Source organism: Pieris napi, chromosome 1 (genome assembly GCF_905475465.1).
Source record: "Pieris napi chromosome 1, ilPieNapi1.2, whole genome shotgun sequence".
Taxonomy (NCBI): Eukaryota; Metazoa; Arthropoda; class Insecta; order Lepidoptera; family Pieridae; genus Pieris; species Pieris napi.
In genome coordinates, this window is record NC_062234.1 from 936,725 (window position 1) to 962,135 (window position 25,411).

At 32.8% G+C, this 25,411-nt stretch overlaps 1 protein-coding gene across 6 annotated transcripts in view; it reads left to right on the top strand.

The window, feature by feature from the left end:
- LOC125052441 (synaptogenesis protein syg-2-like) overlaps positions 1-25,411 on the top strand; it is a 78,585-nt gene that overhangs the window by 9,576 nt on the left and 43,598 nt on the right. For all 6 annotated transcript variants that reach the window (XM_047653303.1, XM_047653311.1, XM_047653295.1 and 3 more), the window contains exons 3-4: positions 7,979-8,120; positions 22,970-23,178. In XM_047653303.1, the coding sequence (XP_047509259.1) occupies positions 7,979-8,120; positions 22,970-23,178 (351 nt within the window). The remainder of the gene's footprint in view (positions 1-7,978; positions 8,121-22,969; positions 23,179-25,411) is intronic.

Consider the following 25,411-nt stretch of genomic DNA (forward strand, 5'->3'; position numbering starts at 1 on the left):
AATTGTTTTGTGCACAATTACCTTTTTTATTTTCCTGTAATAGATATCAACCGCCGTAAAGATAGTTTTAGTGAAGATTGTAATTGTACCAAATAATCATGAAACTTATTGCGACAGTTTAAACACAAATAAAAAATGATTCCTTGTCATCAAGGTCACAAAATTTCAGCGAAAAGAGCAAATAGAAATGATTACGTTCTAGACATTCATCAAAATGTGCCGTCGTAATGTGTGGTTACTGTATCGTCCGTAATTATGTTTAAACAGTGAAACAATCGTAGGCGCTGTTTGTTTTCAGTCTAATTAGATGAATTACTGTAACATACATATAGTTATTTTTTAACGACTTACACTAAATGCATAACAATAATTTTTAAATCGTCGAATAGGAAAAAATAGCTTTCATTTGATTTATATATTTGTATACATTACATTCTTTTATTTTTCTAAAAAAAAATATTTTGCTTTTACGACCTTGTTCCCGGAGCAAGCGATATAATGGCAAATATTGAAAATAATAATTTTAAGGAATCAAAAAACACCCAAAAAAAAAAAAAATTTGCTTGTAAACCCCTTACCACTTAAGGGTACGAAAATCTAATAGTTAATCAAAAATATTAATAAAAATCAATCAATCCATTTTGAAGGACACGATGTTTATATATTTACTAGCCGTTTCGCGCCCGCTTTGCTGGACGAATTAAAATAAATTTTATGTTTCATTATTTTATTTTTTTTCATATTTTTATTATTCTTCTTTTTAACTTCCCGCTAAGAAAATTGAAATATTTTGAAAATCGAGTTTTTAACAGATGTTGACGTTTAGAGGTTCTAGGAAGCCTCTTTTGTTTTTATTAGCGGGATAAATTTTCATAAAAGTAAAACAGAATTAAAAAAATAAATAGCCATAAACCATCTAGGAAAAATTTCGCATCGAATGGTGGTAGTTTCATGTCGATACGATCAGTGGTTTAAGCGTGAAAGAGCCTCAAACGAACACCATTTTCTTTTTATATATATAGATAATTAAAGAAGTAATACCGCAGTATCATAGCACAAGAGTCGAATATAACACTTATTGGCTTTATCTTGCATTCGCGATCAAATTAAACAAAACCGAACAAAGTCAAGTGGGAATCACAATAGCTATTAAACGCGATTGCTACGAAAATTAAAATGGGGTGTACGTCGATATGTCCGGTTCCCTTTATCCCATGGTTTCCTGATTTTTATTGTAAACTGGAATTTGCGTTCATACGTAACAAATTGCTCACTTTAATTGGCAACCCGGTAAATGATGAATTGTGTATTTTTTGCTACAGTTGAAAGAATCATAAATGTTTCCAAAATATAATATGATCGCTTTTGGAGCTCGCCTGTCAATTAAAAGTTACTGCGAATTGTAAATCACTTCTGAAAAATATGATGATTATTCAATCAAATATTTAATATGATGTTTAAAGAAGATTGTTATTTTTTAAATTCACCGAAAATACCTACTCAAAAAATTAAATAGACATTTCAAATTTTGAGGTACTGAATGCACGAGTTTCATATACCTTGATTCCTCCTAACCTATTTACGGATATGGGTAGATCTATCACTTGGAACATTTCACCTCTTCGAGAAAGACCCTTTCAAATAAATGGACAAGAACAAACTGGTACCATCGCAGCCTTGAAATACATACTAAACATTTAAAAATAAATATACGAGGCGTGTATTTAAATTAAGGTCTCCATTTATTTTTTTCACATTAAATAACATGTATTTACAAAGTTTAATACATTGCTGTAAAGCTTGAAATCTAAGCTATTTTTCTATATAATCGCCATTCACTTCGATGAGTTTCTTCATTCGTACGACAAACTTTTGTATCCCCTCCTCGAACCATGTTCCCACCGCCTCGCGCAGGAACGAAATGAAACCCCGGAGCACAAAGTGAAACGTGTCCAATGTGCCCAAGACTTTCTCGCCAGTTTTGAAGAGGAAGGGGAAGAATTCAAGCTTTACAGCAATGTATTAAACTTTGTAAATACATGTTATTTAATGTGAAAAAAATAAATGGAGATCTTACTTTAAATACACGCCTCGTAAAAAACCGAGGAATTGTTTTATTATTTCCCAAAATAAGATAGATTGTTAGATTGAAATACAAGTATAATAACTCTATTTAGTTGGTTGCACTTAAAAGTTATAACTGAATACAAATAGTTAGCGAAGTTGTTAAAGAAACATAAAACTTAACCACTTTGTTAGCGTCTTGATTCAAAAGAACAGTGAAGTTTGATTTCGCTGTCGGCAAAAAAGTTGGATCCAATTAAAAAGTGCTCATGCATAGGGACTCTACTTCGATTTTATTGGAGCGATTAATTTTATTGCGGAAATTTCTGGACAGCGAAACGAATGGAAAATCGGTGCCGGACGTAGCTTCACCGAACGACCTTTTGTGGTTGTACGATGGATGGGCTTTTTCGGTAAAAATCTAATCAAAGAGCAAGCACCCGGAAAAGTATTCACCATTCGATTATTTCCATCGTGACAAATGAATCCAAACGTGAGTGTTAATAACCTAATTCAAGTGTATGGATGTGGTGAGACTGCAAAAATTTAATAGACGCATTCGTATTGATAATAGCTACCCCAAAATTTTCATCAAGATTTAAATTCTATCGACTAAATCGCTAAGTTATCTGATTAAATAAATGTTTAAAGAACTTTATTTCTTATTACAAAATAGAATGTATTTTATTGACATGAGAAACTTGATTACAAATTAATACGAATGAGATACACGTCGCCATCAGCTGTCCCAATTTTAGTCTTCTAGGCTCATTCTGATATGTATCTTTAATGCCCTAATGGTAAACGGTTAACTAAACGTTTTTTATGGAACTGTCGTTAAGCAGATTCCTATTTGATTTATGATATTTAAAAAGGAACAAGTTATGAAATCGTAAAACTGTAACACTTTCCCTCCAGAAATCATACGGACTTCATAACGTAGTTCAACTAACTCAGAAGTAGGACATGCGAACCGGCTAGGTCAAGCTCTAACGTGTCTCCACAATAATTTTATTAATATTGCCCTGAGAAGGCTGTCACGCGCTACGTAGCTCGTATATCTGAGCGGGAAAAAACATGATATATTGAGAGAACGGGAGACATAAGAGCCTTCCTCGCAGTCCTCAGTTTAGTGTCTATTTAGTGAGCATTGTTTATGGATCTTGAGAGAAATTGCGTTTTAAAATCTTTTCTCCAGTTTTTATTGGAGCATTTGATGAAAATAATTAATGTTTATCTTTTGTGTATGCTAGTTGTTTTCTTGGAATAAACTATATTTGAAGGCATTACTTTTATTCGCATTTTGAAATGAATTATTCAAGGGTGAGAAAAGTAGATACGAAACTAGGTGTATAAGTTTTTCTAATAAAAAGCAAATTATTACAAAGCATTTATAAAAACTTTACCCTTATTTCGATAGAAGTTGAATGAAGGTGAAAGTGAAAGTATTTTCTTATTTCATGAACTCATTGATTCTTCTTAAACATATACTATTAAAATAACTTTCAGTAATATGAAGACAAAAAATATCTGTTATTTTATATTATATTAGAGTATTTTTTTTCAACTACGAACCATCTTTAACTTTGTTTTCAGTGATTTGTAAAAACCAATATTACCTTTATCAAATAAATAGCTTACTTGAATTAAAAAGTAAATAAATCAGTGGCGCTACAACCTCTTTAGGTCTTGGCCTCAGATTTCTGAATCTGTTTCATAATCATTTTTAAATCTAATAGGCAAGTAGGCCATCAGCCTCCAGTGCCTGACACACGCCGTCGACTTTTTGGATCTAAGACATGTCAGTTTCCTCACAATGTTTTCCTTCACCGTTCGAGCAAATGTTAAATGCGCACATAGAAAGAAACTCCATTGGTTCACAGCAGGAGATCGAACCTACGACCTCAGGTATGAGAGTCGCAGCTTACTTGAATTACTTTGTCAAATTCTTGTTACGTGAAAAAAAAAGAAATATAGTGAATACAAGTAAGTTTAATAATGATAACATTTCGCATTAGACACTCATATTTTATCCATAAAGGATTGTGAATAGGCTTGATCAGATTTTTAGACATGTTACAAAAATGTTATTCCAGCTAGATACATAACAAATGAAGCACAATATACTGTAAACCTTGATTGGGAAGGCTGGGTGACCCCTACGTAGGTGAATGTTACACACGGTAAAAGCACTGTAGTTTGTAAGGGTATATTTCTGTGACTAAACTTTAATCAGTTTAATTTTACTAATATTCTATTAAGAGAATATTGCTCCTGACACTGTGGAATTATAATCTAATATATAAAATTCTCGCACAGAGAAGTGCGCAAAAGAGAGTTAAAAGGTGGGCCGATGAAATCATGGAAATGGCTGGAAAGACTAAGACCTGGACGAGATTGGTATACAATAAGGAAAAATGGAGGATAATGGGAGAGGCCTTTGCCCGTAGGTACACAGAATCAGTTATCGTAGATTAAGAAAAACAATATTTATAATGTATATATTTTGTATTTCTGATATAAGGCTATAAATAAATATAAAATTCTCGTGTCACAATGTTCGTTCCCATACCTCTCCGAAACGTCTCTACCGATTCTTATGTAATTTTTTATGCATATTTTGAGAATCGGCTACTATCTATCATTCAAACCCCTAAATGTTAAGGGTGGTCCACCCCTAAGCTATTATTTTTGTAATCTATTATATAATAGTCTCGTGTCACAACGTTCGTTCCCATACGAGGAGTACGAAACGACTCAAACGATTTTTTTTTTTATGTTACAGTATACAAAATTTTAACCCCTATTTTTAGTATAGTAGATAGTTATTTTTATTTAACTAAAAAATGTTTCCTAGAAATAATATACATGGCAAAACAACGTTTGCTGGGTCAGCTAGTATTCTAATATAATTATCATGATTATAATGTAGAATGCGTTACATTCCTCATTCATGCGTGTCTGTAAACGAAAAACATAAAAATCTAACTATTATTAATGTTTGCATGTCAGTACAATCCTACCGCAATTATGAGTGGAACAATTCTTTAGTGCCCTCAAGCACGACACAATCTTAACCTTATGGCTGTACATTAGGCTACAACCTTTAATTTAATATAATTTATATTTCCTATACATTAGGTTTAACACTATTGAAAACTTAATTATATCAATGAAATTGAATGACTAAATTCGTTAATGTTTAAAGTTTGTATTGCGTGTTGCTATTGAACTAGCATTAAATTATGGCAAGTATAAATATATATCTTACTATGTAAAAATGTAATAGTCATACTATATACAATTTACATAGCACGAAACTAATTAGGAAGAGTTTTGTTAAGGATATATTATATTATATGTTGCGTTAAAATACACGTTTTAATTAAAGTAAACGTTTACCTCTTCAAAAACTTTAAGTTGAGTAGTTTTTAAAGATTATTTTTCAATTTTTAATCTATTAAAACATAACATAAAATTCTACACCAAATAAATTACGAAAATGTATAAAAAAATATTATCCCTAGACTCAAAGTACTAAGCCAAAGAGTTATTAAAACTCTCAGATTCTTGTAATACTAAATTTATATTCAGAACTTGAAATAAGTCTGAAACTTGCTCTATATTATTTGAACACAACAATTTTCCTTGTAAATCATATTAGTGACCCTACGCCTCTATCCAATGTTGTTGTGGAGGTCAAAGGTTGTTGAGAAAGGGACTTCTATTTACAGAAAATATGGCGATATTTGATGTCTTTTGTATTTACATATTTTAGAACCGCATTGGTTTGGCTCACATTATAATATAATATAATATAATATAATATAATATAATATAATATAATATAATATAATATAATATAATATAATATAATATAATATAATATAATATAATATAATATAATATAATATAATATAATATAATATAATATAATATAATATAATATAATATAATATAATATAATATAATATAATAAGATAATAAGTTTCTGTGAGCGTGTCTACGCGTAGACTTATGTACTTATGTAGGCCACACATCTATTAAGTAAAATAATTGAAGTGAATTGAACCACATCCCCAAACAGCTAGATTGGACTGCTAGGAAAGACAAAACAAGATCGCCCTAAACAATCTCAGCCACGGTCAGTAGTACCGCCATTGGGGGGCCTAGAATTACATGGCTTTAATCGTGTAAGAACGCGGTGCGATGCCTTCGACTTCGTTAGTTTTTGTATAAATTTTTAAAAAACTAATACAGTTATATTGATGTTACTTATTTTGTAGGTTGGAACGTTTTCCAAATTCACGAATATATTTTGACACGTGCTGCTTCAAAAATATTTGAGACAGGTGGCGAAACCTACTATAACACGTTTTGGCTTGTAAAACAAACTACTAATTACTACTTAGTTTTTGTTTAATGTATGAATGAGTTGTTTGCAAGGGTAAAATTGCTTTTTATTACATCGTGGGCTCCGGTAAGTCCAACGTCGTTTGACGTAACCTTTTGGATTATTCATAAAAGCATAATGTTAAACAGTGTTAACATCAGAAACATATGTTATCAAATATTTTATTAATTCACCTTTATCATACGAGTATGTCAACGCTACATAGTCAGCGAACAAATTTCATAGAAATTTAATTTTACTAAAAGCACATGAATATCAAATCTCTAACCTTCTGTATTATGGGATAACTCTTTTAAAACAAAGACGTAATCTATCTTTATTTTGTTACTTTTTGGAAGTAAATTGAAAAGTCCAAGTAAGTATGAACGATGATGGCATTACTCAGCCAGAACACGTTGACAGTCCCCGTAAAATAGGTTTATTTGATGCGAATGAGACATTTTAATATTGCTCCTATTTATATTCTCTTATCGCGAAAGAAATAAGCGCGTTGGCAACGAAACAGCGCTATTCACTTAATTCTTGTATCGATAAGTGTTTTTGATATTGGAAATACATATTTATGTCGTAGTCTCTACATTTAAGCGACATTATTGGCATATGAATGGCTGTATTTCGATTCTTACCGTTTTTAAATAACGCGTGGTAATTAACAAGATTCAATAGTTTAAGTTTTACAATAAAATCGTACCTATAGCAGTAAATCTATATTTTAAAGACAGGACGAACGGATATTCTCTCAAAGCTCAAAACAAATCTAATAAGGGTGTCTCAGCGCCGATTTTAAACTTTAAATATTTATTAAAAAGAAAAAATTATATTTGTTATTTATATTAATTATAATTAAGTGCAGTAGATTATAATGTAATAGTGCGTATTTTATGTACGGAATATTACACCGTCTACAAGATGTCTTCCATCACGTTGAATGCATTCTTCTTTGCAGACACGCTCCAAAGCGGCTTATGATTTTACCGATCTTGAATGAATCTTTATGATATTATGAAGAGCAATTTTTTATTTTTGAAACAAATAAACCATTTTAAAAGATCTGTAAACATAAGCTATATTTTTTTCAATAAATTAAAATAAAGAAGTCAGTGCAATACTTTTTAAACTAAATTGCAGCTTAGCTTTATGAAACCAAAACGCTAAGCAGCAATTTAGTTCTTGCTTGGTAGTTCTTAGTTCGACTATCATTATAATTTCTATGTACTATCGATGTATGTTTTGAAACATTGAACTGCAACTTTCTGCTTGATATTTTAGTAGATGATGTAATTATTATTATGAATCGAAAACACGACAATTTAATCTTTATTATATATTATGACCCAACCCCTTTTTTATTTGTTAAATTTGTCATATCGATATGATCGTTAACCATGATAATGAGGTATATTCCAACGTAGAAAAGTCATCAAAGTCGGTTTTGTAGTATCTGATATCCTATATATAAATAATTATTAAATTGGTAGTCATTGTGTTACTTAATTACAGTATCAACAGTGGATGTGGATGCAGTCCTGGGTCGAACGGCGTCTTTGCCGTGTGACGTCACACCGGATGCCAATGAAGACCGAGTGTACATGGTGTTGTGGTTCCGTGCCGGAAAGAACACCGGTGGCAAGCCTATTTACAGGTAGAGTTTTAGTTTAAATTTAGAATAGATAAAAATTCAATAAAATTTATGCATTTTTTGGAGTGATGGCTTATCGACTATACATCTTTTTTGCTTTAATTTTATTTAAAGTTGTATGAAAGTGAAACTGTGGGAGCGCTAAGTCGGTACTGCATGCTGTCTTACGTTAAAAATCTAATATATATACATTGATATTTGTTAAAAAAAAGGATAAACATAATAATTCCACTCTCTCTTACTTGAGATTCTCTCATCTCAAATCCAGCTAATTATTGAGTAATTCATTCCGTAATGTATTTATATAGAGTAGCCTACTACTGAACTAGAACCAGATTTTCGACATGTCCCTACCCACCTATATATCATCCGGTCACAAAATTGTTCGAACCAAAAGCAATATCAATCAAAGCCTAGTTGTTGTTTGTACAAAAATTTTACACTATTGAATTTTTTGTTTGTAAATTAACTTTTGCTTTATAAACATGAGTTGACATTAAATATCAAAGGTTGGGTACACAACTTTTTTACTTTGAATCTGTTTATGCTGTCAAAGTGTTTATATACTGTCTGCAAAAATTCAAAATTGGAGCCTAATGTAGAATTTTGCTTGCTTTAAAAAATTCAAAAATGGAATTTTGAATTTTTGGCATCTAAAGCAATAATTAATGATCTACTTTGTTTTAACATGATTTTTAATACAATAAACATCTTATGCGAAATTGTACTGGAGTCTTTAGTCTATATAACTCTCTATACAATGCATACTTGAAGGTACGTATTTATCATCTATCTTTCTTTAAGAAGGCATTGTATTATTAAATTTATCAATATATATTATATATACATATATAATTACTAACTATACCCGTCTGGACGAAAGTCTTTTCAACCTTAGAGTGAAACTTAACTGTTCACTATCAAGGCTTCCGGTTATTACAAAATAAATAAATACATAGACAGAAAGATTTCCTCAAAAGTATAATTCAAAAGGTCGTATATTGAAAAAAGCGTTAAACTTTGTCGAATAAAACTTTAACGACTCGTAAATATCGTACAGGAATGAAGTCAATATTTCCTTCCTCATTAATAATAGGCGAACAAGTAACACGTCACTATACTTCACTTGGGTTCAGTGAAAACAGGTCAAGATGTACCGCTTTGGATTTAGAATTGAAGCTTCTATTTCGCTTGATTTTTTGCAGAACTTCTTCTGCGCAATAGTATTTATTTTGGGAATATTATAAATGCAGAATCAAAGTTTTTTAGTAATTGCAAATTAGTGTCTTATTTGTATATTTGCAACGGGTGTTTTATTAGATACTTTAGGTCTAATACATCGACAACTAAGTGTGTTTGAAGATGAGACCAAAAATTACAAGAAGCTTTAATTGGCTTCCATTATTTTATGTTATAATAAAAAATATAGAGATGTTTATGGTTTTATAGTCAGCAAAGAATCACCTCCAAGCAATATTAGTAACTAAAAAATGTTCTCCAAGCCGACTAGAAGCAGTGGTAACCTAATGACTTGAGCGTGTCTCTCATTCTTCCGAATCACGGCTGCACCAATGCAGCAACAACAATATTTATCAGGTGTAAAGAAAAATATATCACGATACAGAATTCTGATACTAAGAACTCAGCACGCCGTCTCTTTTACGACAGCTTTTCTCTATTGAAACTTGCTCTATACATAGGAGATAATTGCACAAAGGCACAAATAAATAGAGAACGTTTAGGATCTCCACCATTAATTTATGGAATCGTAACATCTTTTAAAACATCATTGTCCTGCTCAATCATGACTTTTGTAATTCTTGTATTTCTCGTTCTTTTGTATTGCATTGCAATTCATGAATCCGTGAGATCAGCTTTTTAGTTTATTTTATCATGTTTTTTGTATTATTTTACATTAAGGATGGTGATTCTATATTTTTTTATACGATTTGGTGATGCATTTCTTGCACTTTACCCATATTTCTTTTTTTAGTTTTTTCCTCGCTATGGTTGCCTGGAAGAGATCGCTTGTTGGCAATAAGGCCGCCCGTTGCATCCCTTATAATTTGTATGTATTATGTTATTTGTTTTTCTATAACTGTAACGAAGTGTAAATAAATAACAATGGAGTGGATATCCCACATGGTAGCAGAAAAAAGTTTATACCCTATAGCAAAGTGCAAAACTTACAGCAAGCATTTAAAGAGTAAATTAAAATCCATGTACCCCGAGAGGTTTTTGCGAATACTTTTTCATGTTTCACTATTTTTCTAAACAGGTAACTGAGGCGAGTGAACGATTTTTTCGGCATCGGCCGACCTACTTTTATACACGTGCATGTTACTGTATTTATACTAGCTGACTTTAAACCCGAATCTTATCATTGCTTTGCCCTGTTTGTTTACATGAAAACATATTTATCAAAATCCAATATGCCTATATATAAAGACAACCTATGATAATCTAAAATAAGGTAGCTTTCTAGTTTTTCCTACGATTTTAAATAATAATATTAAATATATAAAACAAAGTCGTGTTAGTTACACCACTTATAACTCAAGATCGATCTTTATCCTTCTGTGTTATTATTATTAATAATTATATTTAATTATTACCCTAATTAAGTAATTATTTACCAAAAAAAAACTCACAATTTTTAAGAACAGAAAACTTCTTTAACATGAATATAGAAACCTTATTATATTATAAAAACCATCGACCAAGACAAGGTACCCATTATGTGACCTTCATCACCTTCCATTAGTGGCCCATTAAAAGCTCCCGTTTAGGCATAAGCATAAATTAAGGAAAATTATAAAAGTTTTCTTTTATAAATTATACTTTTCTATACTTTGCTGTCAAGTTGTATATATACATTGTGTATACTTCACTTAACTTTAGTTTTGTTAGGTATTTTTATATACATTCATTATCATGTGGGCAGTGTTGGCTTAGTAGCTTCGGAGTGCGTCTCTTATTCGTGAGGTAGTAAGTTCGATCTCCGACTGTGCACCATTGGACTTTCTTTCTATGTGCGCATTTAAAATTCGCTCGAACGGTGAAGGAAAACATCGTGAGGAAACCGGCATGTCTTAGACCCAAAAAGTCGACGGCGTGTATCAGGCACTGGAGGCTGATCACCTACTTGCCTATTAGATTAACAAATGATCATGAAACAGATACAGATCTGAGGCCCAGACGTAAAAGGTTGTACCGCCACTGATTTATTTTTTATTTATTCATTATGATGTATTGTACAAGCGGATTAATGCAGAAAAGAAACAAAAGTTTATAAATTTTAATAAATTATTCACCTGTAATGAGTAAACCGTGCGTATTATAGACATTACAGGACATTTCGAGTCTAACTGAATTTTTTGTAGTTAAGGTATCTAACTTATAATAAGTACAAAATCTCTTTAACTTCAAAGTTAAAACTCTACATATAAAAATTCAGCACTTGCAGTAAAATTTACCACACCAGGCATAATTCTGTAAAATTTGTCACATAAATCTCATTTAAAGAAGAAGTACGGTACTCTTATTATATATTGTATAAAATGGCCTCTTTTATGGCCGAATGTAATGAAAATTTTAAAAGTATCCTCTTATTTATAACTTTAGGATGCAATAACTTTGAATCCCCAGTATGCGCAACTGAGTTGCAACGAACTCTTTTTTTTTATTTAAAGTTTAAATTGCGATGGATTTCTCAATGAATTAACTTAAATTAAAGTGAGGAGATTGATCAAAAAACACTCTTATCTTACACAGCAATTTCCTAAGATGCATTTTTAATATACCTTTATTTGTGTTATTTCCGCTATTTCCCGTCGTTCACAGATTACATTTATAGTAAAAAAAATATAATGGAATTGAAAAAATTAGAAGTATTTAGCATTTAATATGTATTTCTTTATTGACGTTCATAAGTGTACTTTGTGTTACCTAAATTAATAAATGATTTATGAATTTTGAATGTTATATTATAAAATAAATTTATATAATTAAGGTCCGTGCTACTGTCCTTGCTTTTAAAATAAAATGGCTACCACAACACAATATCAATCTATATTTCCAGGGCTCCATATTCGTAAACGATATTTAAACATAAACTTATAATTTTGGTCATCCTTATGGTTTATGTCCTAGATGAAGCTGTCTCGACTTAAGTCCTGCAAAACAGAGCTTACGAAAGCTCCTATAATGTCAATTATTATTCCTTCTCCTTCGATAGCTTGCTCACTGCCGAGCGTAGTGAAGCTCCCGACCCCGTTGTGGAAGATTACACCGCTGCTTCCATCTCGAGCTGTCTCCAGCATAGTAAATGGCGTCAGAGACTAATACATAATGTGTGAAAAATAAATACTTATGTTCATGTTCTTTAACGGATGTATGTTGGTACGATTTTTAAGTGATATTTGTCATCGAGAGGCAACAACGAATTGCCAGAAATCTATTTGATATTATAATAATCTATTGAAATGTATAAATCATGTAATAACGCGTTTATATCAATTTATTAACTTGTGTAGTACTCACGTACGTCATCACATGATCTACTCATTGATTACAAAAGATCTTGGTTGTCTTTTGACTAGTAGTAGAGTTTTTTATTTGGATATACACATATGTTAGTTTCACCACGTATCTGTACAAAATATCAATGGTATAACAAGTCACTAGAAAGCTACTTACTTTATAAGTATATTTATATTATCATTTATAACCACAACCCTTATTGATACAATTGAACTAACAACTATAACAGCAATATCAATGTGACGAGGTATTGAGATTATAATCAAGCACGATCCACTATAATTATGCGTCACCGTTACGTGAATAATTTAGACCCGACTACGCCAAATTACCTTTGGCGATAAAGGCGAATTTGGAATATAAATTAATGAACGCCGGACAATATTTAAAATTGATTAAATTTGTTAAGCATAAACAATTATTATGTTTAAATTATAGTAATACAAAGTAATGATCACGTGATTAATATTGTTATCAAGTGATAGCAAAAAATATCATTTATTTATTAACCTTACTAGGGTTTTATTAGCCCTGTGTAAGCTGATAAACGGTCAAGTTTTTGCCAGTATTTGTGTAAACGGAGCCGCCCTAGACCAATTATGTTGGTGTACCACTTTGGATCCACCTAAATCAGGAGACATAAGACCTTACATCAAGTCCCGCTAATCATTAAAATCTACTTTCATGGATATAACTGTAGTTAAATAATAAAGGATGTAGAAAATCTTGCATATTTAGCACGATCGCCACAGCGTGGCTGTCAGAAACGATTAAATTCACCCCGCTAGCAGAATTTATGAATTTTTAAAATCATAAAAGAGCACGGTGGTTTGTTCTACACAGATATAATTAAGAATTAGCTTAAGTATGCAAAAAGTCAAAGCGTATTATAAAATTATTGAAGATATTACATGATTAGATAAACTTGTACTGTATTGTATAAATGTATTTACATATAACTATATTTATTTTACTTAGTATCCGTATAAACATAGACAATTTCACTGAAAAATCGATATTTAATTTTAGATTCAATCTTTGCGAACTCAATAATTATACTTAATGAATTGTCATATTTTATCGATTGTCATAGTTATTGATTACCTATAGTTTCGGATTTTGCACTCTTTGTACCGAAAGTTAATAAATTTGTTATTAGTTAAAGGTTTCAAATTTAAATTGTGATAGAAATAAAATACATCTACAAGCATATTGCGGATGTAAAAAAAAGAAAGCTCACAATGTTAAGTGCACATTATCATGACATGATCGGTTGTAACCTCGCTTGAAGAATCGTATATATTTGACAATTTAAAAAATCTATGTCAAAATACACGTTTCACAGGTACAGAAAGTAAACATCACACGAAAGGCAAATAGGTAACCAAAGAGGAAAAGAAATGCTAAAACATTCATCTTTTTTTAAATAGAACAGGAGCAGGAGGCTCACCTTATGTTAAGTGATACCACCGCTCATGAGCACTCTCAATGCCAGAGGGCTCGCGATTGCGTTGCCGACCTTTTAAGAATTGGTACGCTCTTTTCTTTAAAGACCCTAAGTCGAATTGGTTCGGAAATACTTCAGTTTCATTTCACAGTTCATATTAAATTGCGATTCATAACTAAGCATATCACCAAGTCTAATTAAAAAGTTTGTATTATTTCAAACAATGCTCAACAAAGCGACGATATTTTATCATTTCTGATTATTGGCTCACAAGTCAGTGTTCTTCATTGATAGTCTCCATTCTCCACTGAAAGCAGGCAAAGCTATACAAAAACCGGTATAAGCGTATTTAATATGTATATCTCGGGTAAATAAAAGGCTCTGTGTTCCGTATTACGTTGCATGATATATATGTATATATATATATATTGTATGTCAATGAACTCGATGCAAATCCTATAATTAAAATACGCCTGCGTCCAGTGTCTCGCTACAGCTGCATAAATAAGTGTACTGAATATTCAATAGCGGAATTTAAGGTAACATCTTTTAAAATTTCTCTGTTTCTTATACTCGTATGTATAGTAATGTTAACTGGTTAGAGTAACATAAGTACAAGTTATAAAATACAGTAGTATTATTTTTGCAATATTTTCTAAATTAAAATTATATGTGCTACATAAATGTGTCTAAATTCCGCAGGCAGTTTGGTGGCTACCTATTCGACTCAGACCTGACGCTCGTCTCCTTCAACTTCTAACTCAATTCTTTTCAATCCCAAATCTCCCTCTTATCTTAAAAATGAATTCAAATTCTCAGGTCCTTATTTAAAATTCTCGTGTCGCGGTGTTTGTGGTTTAACTCCTCCGAAACGGCTCGACCGATTCTCATGAAATTTTGTGTGCATATTGGCTATGTCTGAGAATCGGACAACATCTATAGTTCATCCCCCTTAATGTTAAGGATAGTCCACCCCAATTTTTTTTTTTTAATTTTAGATAAAAAATTTATTCTTTATTTTTTTATGATACAACATTAAAAAATACATACAACTCCTAATTTTCACCCCTCTTCGATCAACCCCTATTTTTTATTATAAATGATAAACATGGCAAAACGACGTTTGCCGGATCAGCTAGTTACTATATGTTAAGCTCCTTAAACAGATGCTTTTTGGAAATTTCATCTCACAGCTCATCATTCTAAGGCAATTCATTTAGGATCTCCGCCATTAAGTTGTGGAATAGGCTGCCCGATTCCATACGATTGGCTACCTCCCTAGCTTCTTTTAAAACTCTTCTACACTAATATTTCTTAACAATATCCTATCCGTCTCAATTGTGACTTTTGTATTTCTTATTCATTTGTATAACATCGCAATTCATGAATCCGTGATATTAGCTTTTTAGTTTTTTTTATTATATTATTAATTTTTTTATAACATTTGGTTATGCATTTCATGCACTTTATTCAAATTTCTTTTTTTAGTTTTTTTTCCTTACTAGTTGTTGGCGACTCATATGTATAAATAGGAATAGATTATTATAAGTTAGTGTTAGTGACTATATATACAATATAAATAAGTTGATATGAGCTATAAGAAAAATAAGAATATTGTTAGTAGCTCATAAGTAGAAATTAAGTATATATAAATTAGGTAAAAATATGTTAAGAAAAATATAGTTAAATAAATTAATTATATGCTTCGCCGAATAAAAGGGTCGCGTAGCTCTCGTCGCGGTATACGCGCACAGATGGCTGTAAGCGCAGCTCTCGTCGCGGTATACTGTCGGAGTACTTAAGCTCGGCGAGATTTACGCAAAATCCTCTTTTTCCTCCGCAACGAACTGGGACCCAAGAATAATCGGCGAAGCAAGAAACAAGAACAAGGCGCAGTTTCATTTCAAGACAACATCCTACAATTACGCACTAGCAGGGGTGCGTGGGTTGAGGCGGTGCCAGCAATACGTCGAACCGTCTTGACAAACCGTACGTAGTCAAACCCCACCGGTATTCAAAGCCGCGCCGAGGTTACTTTGGTTACTGCACGGGTGTTCTCAAACGAACATCTAAACGTCTAATCCCGTGCAGGCCCGAGTCTCTGAGGCGACGTCGGGATTGGCTAGAACAGTAGTACGTACGAAGTCAAACCCCACCGGTATTCAAAGCCGCACCGAGGTACTTTGGTTACTGCACGGGTGTTCTCAAACGAACATCTAAACGTATAATCCTGTGCAGGCCTGAGTCTCTGAGGTGTCGTGGGGGTTGGCATCAACACTAGTGTTGTCTGGATCGCTTGTTAGCGATAAGGCCGCCCCATGCATCCCTTGTACTTTTTTGTTATGTTATTTGTTTATCTATAAATGTAACGAAGTGTAAATAAATAAACATCAACTTCGGTATGGTACCACAAACTTCAGGTCACTTTTATAATATTCAATGAGCCAGATTTTTTGTATCCATACCTACGATCTGTGGAAGGTTAACGATGAATCAGATGTCAACTGATTTAACTCTGCTGCATAAAGTTTCTATGGCCTCTCGATTTTGTAATCAGGAGGACAGTATTAAAGAACTAAAATTCTCACGAAAGCTGTCAATTCGTGCAGTGTTTTCCAAGAATCACACGAGGTCAGGCTTTATTTTATAATATTCAACATACCTATGGAACAAGAATTCTAAGCAGCCGCTCTTGAAATCAATTTACGAACAAAAAAATTTCCTGTTTCGATTTTCTTGAAGTCAAAAATCAAACTAAACGGCAACCACGTGTAAAGTTATGTCCATCGTAAACCGTGTCGTACAACAGCGCTATCTTCTATGTTCCAAAAATATGTTACAAAAATATACATCATAATAAACCAATAGTACATCTACACTACATAAATATTATAGTTGATTAATTATTAGCTTCAATTTCTTACCAGTGTTATACTTTGTATGCAAATCGCTTTAAGCACTGTTTTGGTGCCAAATATTCAGCTTTCAAGCTATCGAATGTTCACTGCTCAAATATTGAAGTGTTTATATTCGAACTGAAATTGCCAGTCAAATGTAATAAATAGGCCTTAGGCCAATCGGTTTCCGGAATCAGTAAAGATCGAAAGATCAATTAGTATGGTTTCATAGAATATCATCATGTTTTAAATATATAGGGATTTCATTTGGGGTGTGAAGTTCGGGATGGTGTTGGTGGGAATCACTGTTGGAGTGAGGTCAAAATTGCCTAGAAAAAGCCAATAAACCATCTGCTATGTTATGTAGTGGAACACTAGTTTAAGCAGAACCCTGTCCTAGTCATCCACCCTTGGACCGCTCTCAGCTCTACAGCCATGCACTCGCGTGCCTATTATCTAGAGCTGTAGCTGAGCAGGACAAAAGGCGAATAATTAAAGAGAAACATCCTTAAAACAGAATCCACTCACTAGGATGGTAACCCGCATTAAACCGACAAACTATCTGGAAGCTCTAATGTAGCAGCCCCACTGGCTAGTGGTCTGCCAGTGTCGGTATGTTCCGGTGACTTGGGCACAGTCGGTTTATCTTCTGTACATACACTGCTGCATAGTGCTAGCATAACACATACATTTTTGACAGCCATTCGTGCAATAATAAACTGTTGCTTGTAGTTATTATAGTATAATATAAGTAACCTCTTTAATAACTACTAGACATTTCTACTCGAAAAGATTTTTAAAATAAGTACTTGAGAGTGATTATATTCCCGTTTCAAAACTCTACGTCACGAAACATCTAGATTAAGCTAAATAATTATATAGGATATTATCCAATGCAGGTTAGTCTATGAGGCGAGTAATATAGTAACTATAGCTACAACTACTCGCACTATGTACTGCAACAACAATTAATTATAATTACAGAGTACAACATCATACTATCTTGTAGTTGATGTATGTTATTGTTATAACAACAGACTATTAAATGCCGTGTCAGTTAACGGTTTACACATATTAGAGGTTTCATTGAGCCAGCAAGTTTTCCATATAAAACACTATTACCTTTTAAAGCCTACCTTGCTTCTAATTTTAAAAAAAATATGAATGACTTATGATGAAGTAGTTGTGTCAAAAACTTATTTTAAAGGCTCTTTTAATCATTAATATCGGTCATTTTAAAATTAATATTTTTTTCATTTGTGACAATTGGTTATTGTTATTTTGTTGTTTTTTAATCGCAAATGTTAGTTAGTTAATATTTAGACCAAAATGCGTTAATTTTCCCATAATTTTTATATTTATATTAAATTTAATTCTATAATTTTTCTGTTTTAATAAACTAAAAGCTAGTATTATTCTTCATGGTTTATATTATTTTATCATAACGTACTATACTAGACATCTCGTCATACGTGCTATTAGCAAAAAAAATGCTTCCATACCCAATTAGTTATGTAGTGTCATTGGTTATGTAATGTGTAATAGCGTATAATAGCGTAAATTGCTATAATCGTAAATGTCATTGTATTATGAAGTGTTACGTAGCTTGAGCGTATGCATGTCGTAGTATATCCGCTACGACTTACGCTACAATACTGAAATTACTACTCTTTTTGTACCGCAATAAATTGAAATTGATTATAATGTTTTTATGTAATAGGAGGCAAACGTGCAGGAGGCTCACCTGATGTTATGTGATACGGCCGCCCATGAACACTCACATTGACAGAAGGCTCGCAAGTGCGTTGCCGGCCTATTAAGAATTGGTACGCTCTTTTCTTGAAGTCGAATTGATTCGGAAATACTTCAGTGGGCAGCTGGTTCCACATAGTGGTGGTGTGCGGCAAAAACTTCCTTAAGAAACACTCAGTTGTAGCACGACGGACGTCCAAGTGATACGGATGGTATTTTGTTTTCTGCCTTGACGTCCGATAATGAAACTCAGATGCAGGTATTAGTCCGAACTCTTCTGAACACTCTCTATGGCAAATGCGGTAGAAGGGACATTATTGACATTCTTATACAATTCAAACCATGAACATCCTATTCTAATAAAAATATATTATAAATTGTTTGTGAAATACCTAACGTTTATTATCATAGTACACGCATATTATATACTAATTAAAAGCATTCCAAAAACATTAATAGCTCAGTTCAATTATAGGCTCACTCAATAATTCAATGTTGTTATATAACATGTTCAGATAATGATATACAGCGTGTTCCAGTTCGCAAAATACGAGAATTATGCCGAAGTTTGGTTTACTCAACGATTTTAATTCGCCCTACTTACGTGAGCCAACCTGAGCTCGGCAAATTTTAATTATCATGTGAACATTTTAATTAGTAGCGTAATTGGTGCGATAGTTTGTAGTTGTTTTGAGTGTTTAACAAAAGTTATTACATCCTAGTTAATCATTTGACACATGATAGTTTGCACTTAGAGTCGTCCGGCTAGTCTAGCCATGAATCAATTCAATCAATCAAAATACGTTTATTCAATTTAGATGCGTCTTAGCGCATGCTTGTGAATGTCAAAAACGTTTACAAAATTCGCGTAAGAGCAAGACTACGCCATCCGTTCGCAAAACTAGCAGGAGGCCTTGTTCTGAGAAGAACGGGCAAGAAACTCAGCAAGTTTTACCCTCCCTCTTCATTACAACTATTCAAAGGAAAATGTCATAAACCACAACTTCATTAAAGTTACATACATACACAAGAAGAATGATCTTGATTCTTATTTCGGCACCTAACTGTGAGTGTGTGTTATATATTTTTGTGGTTCGCTCTATCTCACTCTCTCTCTCGATCTTTCTCCTCTCCCTCCATGGCTATTTGCTTCACGCAACGTTCGCCCTTTCTCAATCTCTCTCAAATAGGTTCAATCGCTCTCTCCCTTTTCTTCGACAACACTGCACAGCTTCGTGACGCTAATATTATTATATTTGCGTTTCAACCGTAAAAATTTCACTCTCATGCGCCTAAAGAAGTTTCGCTTCAAAAATATAGTTCATTACAGTTTAACTAAAATTAAGCGTTCATACTATGCTTTTTGAATCACGAATATCGTAAAACGAGAGCTGATAACGTCTGTTCTACGAAATGTGGTCGTAAATTCTACGGGTCATACTTTTATAGCTCGCTTGTTAGTCTAGAAACTATGATCTTTAACTAAAAAGTATATTTTATATATAAAAGGGGAAATTTTTACGTTTTAAAATCTTTTGTTACTTTTATAAAGATCATACTCCCGTAATTTAGCCTAAAGCTAATCATATAGTTAACATATACTAACTACAGTTTTCTTTAATGTTGCCTATTGGATTTAGTACATTCGTCTATATTATATCATAATTATGAATATTTGAATAATATACTAATTAATTAATAACAAAAAAAAACAAACTAAACTTAAAATATAATAAATATATTATTAAACGGAGTCAAGGCAAGTCAAGGTTTAGGCAAGGTTCCGAAGATACTGGCAGCGTTCCCAAATCCAAAATCCAAATCTTTATTTTATCTTTATTTTTATATTGCTTTTATAATATAAAAACTTAAGTAACAGATAAATAATGGTCTCTGTGACAGAAAACCCTGAATTAAGAAAGAATTTCACTTACGTAATATCGCATACACTGTGCGTGGAAAGCGCCGGTTTTCAGTTCCGCCGAAAGTTCAGTTCAGTCTATATACGTAGTACACATCTCTTTTTCATCAAAAGTAAAATAATTAATTCATTTAAATTAATAACTATTAAAAATACTATTGGTTATTATCTTTTTATAAACACAAAACTGTTGAAAAGTTCTTAAAACGTCGCGCTATGTAAATAATATAATAAATTAGCTTTATCAAAAGAAAGAAAATACAATATTATATATATATTAGGTTATTGAGTAAACATTTAGAAGTCCAGTACACATAGAAAATTAGTAAACGTAGAAACGTAGAATCCTCTATTTCGTTTGGACCATTAATCACTGCACGTCGTTTGCCTCCATTATTAGGGTAACTGCCAACTCCGCGGCTTTTAAATATCTACACCCTCCCGACAGGCCTGTTATTGACAGCTATAGTAACTGTATCGTGAATTGATCCGTTAACTTTGTTTTTGACGTGTATAGACGTTAAGTTTGATAATAATTGAATTTAGAATAACGAATTTTTGAAAGCACGCGTGCAATTTTATGAATTAATTAACTTTTTTATAAGAAGAACTTCCATTTTGTTTTTGTATGTTAACTTCGAATTACTGCTATTAATACATAGCCACACACACAACTCTATAAAGCGCAAATTCTGCCCCAAGTGGAGTACTGTTCTCACCTCTGTGCGGAAACTCCGCAGTACCAGCTCCCTCAGCTTGAGCGATTCGAGTCAGTGACCATTCACCTGCCGTGCGGCTTGGTACCTTGATGTTGCGTAGAGATGAGGGGGGTCTCTCTTAGGGACCTTCAAGATTTTTTTTTAATTTTTAAAAGGCCGGCCACGTACTTGCGAGCCTTCTGGCAATGTGAGTGTCCATGGAAAGTTGTATCACTTAACATCAGGTGAGCCTCAAGTCCGTTTGGCTCTGTTACATAAAAAACAGCCAGATTATCTAGACGGTAAAATATAAATTTTCAGGAATATATATTTGATTATTAACGTAAATTAAAACTTTTAAATTAACACTCGTATAAAATATAATGTGGACTTTTAGTACTAGGTAGTAAAATTTATGTTATTAATACAATGAGCACAATTTATCAGGAGAAAAATGTATTTGCAAGATGCACGCAGTGTTCTTTCAAACGCGTTAAATCAAAGCCCAAACAAACCCGAGTTACGTTTGTGCATATAATGCTTTAAGTAAACATTTTTGTAAATATAAAACGATTATAAGTGGTTTCAGAGCAAATAGTGTGAGCGTAGCTTAAATTAGACGAGGAAGTGTTTCCGCCTCCTCTAACGGCTAAACCGTCCTTGGGGAGTCGTGTACGGTTTGCCGCAACATAATGTGGTCTAAGGTTTAATCCATAGAATAAAGTTACCTTACAAGGTAACTCTACACATTACTGTAACCACAGCGCGCGCGGTGAAATGAGACATAAATTGTTTGTGGGGTTTACGAGTGGAATTTTATAATTGCTTGACTTACTGTCTAAGTGTGTTGTAATTTAGGAAATTATTTTACGCTCACGTATAGACACTTAAGAACGTAACATTATCTTTGCTATTTAGGAGTGTAATATTATACAAAAAACAAAACTTCTTAAACAGATTTAATGAGAACTTACTACATAATTTATGTAGTTTCCTTTTAAGCCATATCCACTATATAATACACTAGTTTATAATAAGTATAAAGTAGTGTTGATCTAGTGGCTACAGCGTGCGACTCACATCCCTTAGGTCGTAGATTCCATTCCCGGCTGTACACCAATGAACTTTATTTCTATGTGCGCATTTAACATTTGCTCGAACGGTGAAGGAAAATATCGTGAGGAAACCGGCTTGCCTTAGACCGAAAACGTCGTCAGCGTGTCAGGCACAGGAGACTGATCATCTACTTGCCTATTAGATTAACAAATGATCATATAAACAGATAAATCTGAGGCCCAGACCTAAAAAAAGGTTGCAGCGCCATTTTCTATATAATGCATTACCAGATTTACTTATATAATGCATTAATAAGCAAGCAAAAATAAATTATATTTAAAGAAATAAGGTACATATATTGGCCGTCAACTTTCGTAATACTTTTCCTATAATTAAGAAAAAGGTTAAATGGAAAGTCACCAGCAGCATAGTAAGAACCGTAATAAGATTGTGATCTAATTCGAAAGTCTATAAAAGATCAGTATTTTTATTAACAGTGATTTTCATATTCTGTGTACTAATAGATACTTTTGTTTCAGTTTCGATGTCCGTGGGCGTTCGTTTAATAAGGCCCTTCAATGGTCCGACCCTAATGTGTTTGGGCCTCGAGCCTACTTTGCAACCGTCGCTCGCCCTGCTTCGCTCACACTTGATACAGTTCAGTTGGATGATGAAGGAGTGTATAGATGTCGGGTTGACTTCAAGAATTCACCAACGCGAAATTTTCAAATTCGTCTGTCAGTTATAGGTACGTATTTTATGGTAGTTTTTTTATATGACAGACATCTGTTATTAAGTGATACAGTCGCCCATGGACACTCACACTGCCATAAGGGCCGCAGTACTTAGCATGTTAGAATTTATGAATAGTAATAAAATGCACCCCGACATTTAACGTGTCTTAAGGCTTGTATTCACTTTGATTAGTGCGAGTGCAAGTGATTAGTAATTGATGTTGATTAGTGCAGGTGTGTAGTTCAAGTAGTGTCCAATTTTTGTTTAGTGGCTCTGTTAAGTAAATTCAGCTGTCGATAGTTTGGCAGGCACGCGACATCACTACTCGCAGTTCACTCGCAATAAAATAGAACACGCTTTTAATCACTTTACTACGCAGCCAACTAATCACCTGTACTAATCAGTCGCTGTCTTCACATGTTTTCTCCTAATCACTAATCACTTGCACTAATCACTAATCAAAGTGAATACAGGCCTTTACAATAAGAATGCGTGACAGTTTACTCCCAAACATAACAAACAAGTTTTGTCGGATTAAAAATATATATCTATCAAGATATTTTTATATGTAAGGTTAGGTATGATCGAGTATACCACAAGGATATATATTATATATGAGTCTGGTTCACTCAACCAATCAAAAAAAAAAGGTCATCATTGGAGGTCATATACGTGTCGAACGTGTGTGTAAAAATAATAATGAAGTTTTATTTATTTAATCATAAGTTCTAAAACAACGTGTAAGCATAAAAAATACAAGAAAATATGACATATATACGGGAATAAATTAAACAAGCAACAAGAATATAATAACTAAAACTAAAATAAAATAATAATAATAACTAAACCTAAATGAATTTAATCATTTTTCGTTCATTAGGCTACATTAATTATATCTTTCACAAGTTCCGGAAACAATGGGAATTGCAGCAGATGTTCCTTTTCCCCAAAAACTTAAGCACAGCGTTTGCCTCAGAATATATAAGGAGTCTTATCTAAAAAGGCTGCCTTTCAGTCGCTTGTGAGCGAGCGATGCAAAACAAAGCTTTGTTAAGGCTGCTTTGAATTTCGGTTAGGAAAATGAGAGGTTACACACGACCGCTCCCGTCAAAGTAGCTCAAAATGGTGTTATTACAATAATGTCCCGACATTTTCTTACAGTTTTCACGGTATCAGAAAATGTTATAGCTTAGCGTTAAAGTTTAGGAACAATAATTATACGTTCTGTAATTTTTTTGAAGTGAAATTTTTAAAAATTTACCCTTATGCGCATAAGGGTAAATTTTTTAAAAAACGTTACGAAGATTTGCAACATTTTTCTCGAAGAAAAGGGAGAGAGCGATTGAGAGAGAGTAAGCAGGGTGAAATACCTTATAGAAATTCTATTTTGAAATTATAATTTCCTAAAGATAATTTATGAAATATTAGTATTTTATATTTTATGCAAAATAATTCTAAATTATCTATTATATTAATTGAAATAAATTTACAAAAATTATTAATCGTATTAATTTTCGACACTTTTTGATATTTTACTAACAGTTAAATTCCTAACATATCTTCCTTTTTCCCTATCTCTAAGTCTCGGAAAGCTAAAGTTTTAGATTTGTATAAATATGAACAAGAGTTAAAATTAGTTTGCCAAAGAAGTTTCACTTCTGACTCAGTTTCCGCACTCTCAATAGGTCCGTTGTGCGTAAAGTCCTGGCTAGCTAAGCCAGCCTAACTCCTTCCAAAAGCACAGAAGCTTCCTGGGCACTTCGCAGGCTTCATGGATCGACCTCACTGTTCCGAGGATTTCTGTACGTTGTTAAGCCACAGCCTCGCATTTCAACACTACGTGGGTAACGGATTCCTCTGCGCTGAAACAGCCTCTGCACATGGGGCTATCTGTCGCGCCTAGGACAAAAAGATGTTTATTAAAGAGACAATGGCCCGTAATTGTCCCTATCATTGTTTTGAGATTAGTTCTGTTTATCAAAAACCATGTAAATTGTATAAATTTTTTGGTGTGAAGTAAATAAAACTGTCACGTACTTTATCAAAGGCTACTAGAACAAAAACGATGCTATCAGGTCAAAGAGAAAAATTCTTTTGTAATTTGTGCCGTTTGTTCCCGTTCTAATAGGAAAACTAATTTTATAGCACATTTAACTCACGAAACCTACATTTCCTACGGACACATTTATTGTTTGCAGCAAACTGAATTGACTCACAGACTATTTTTATTTATGCCCGGAACAAAA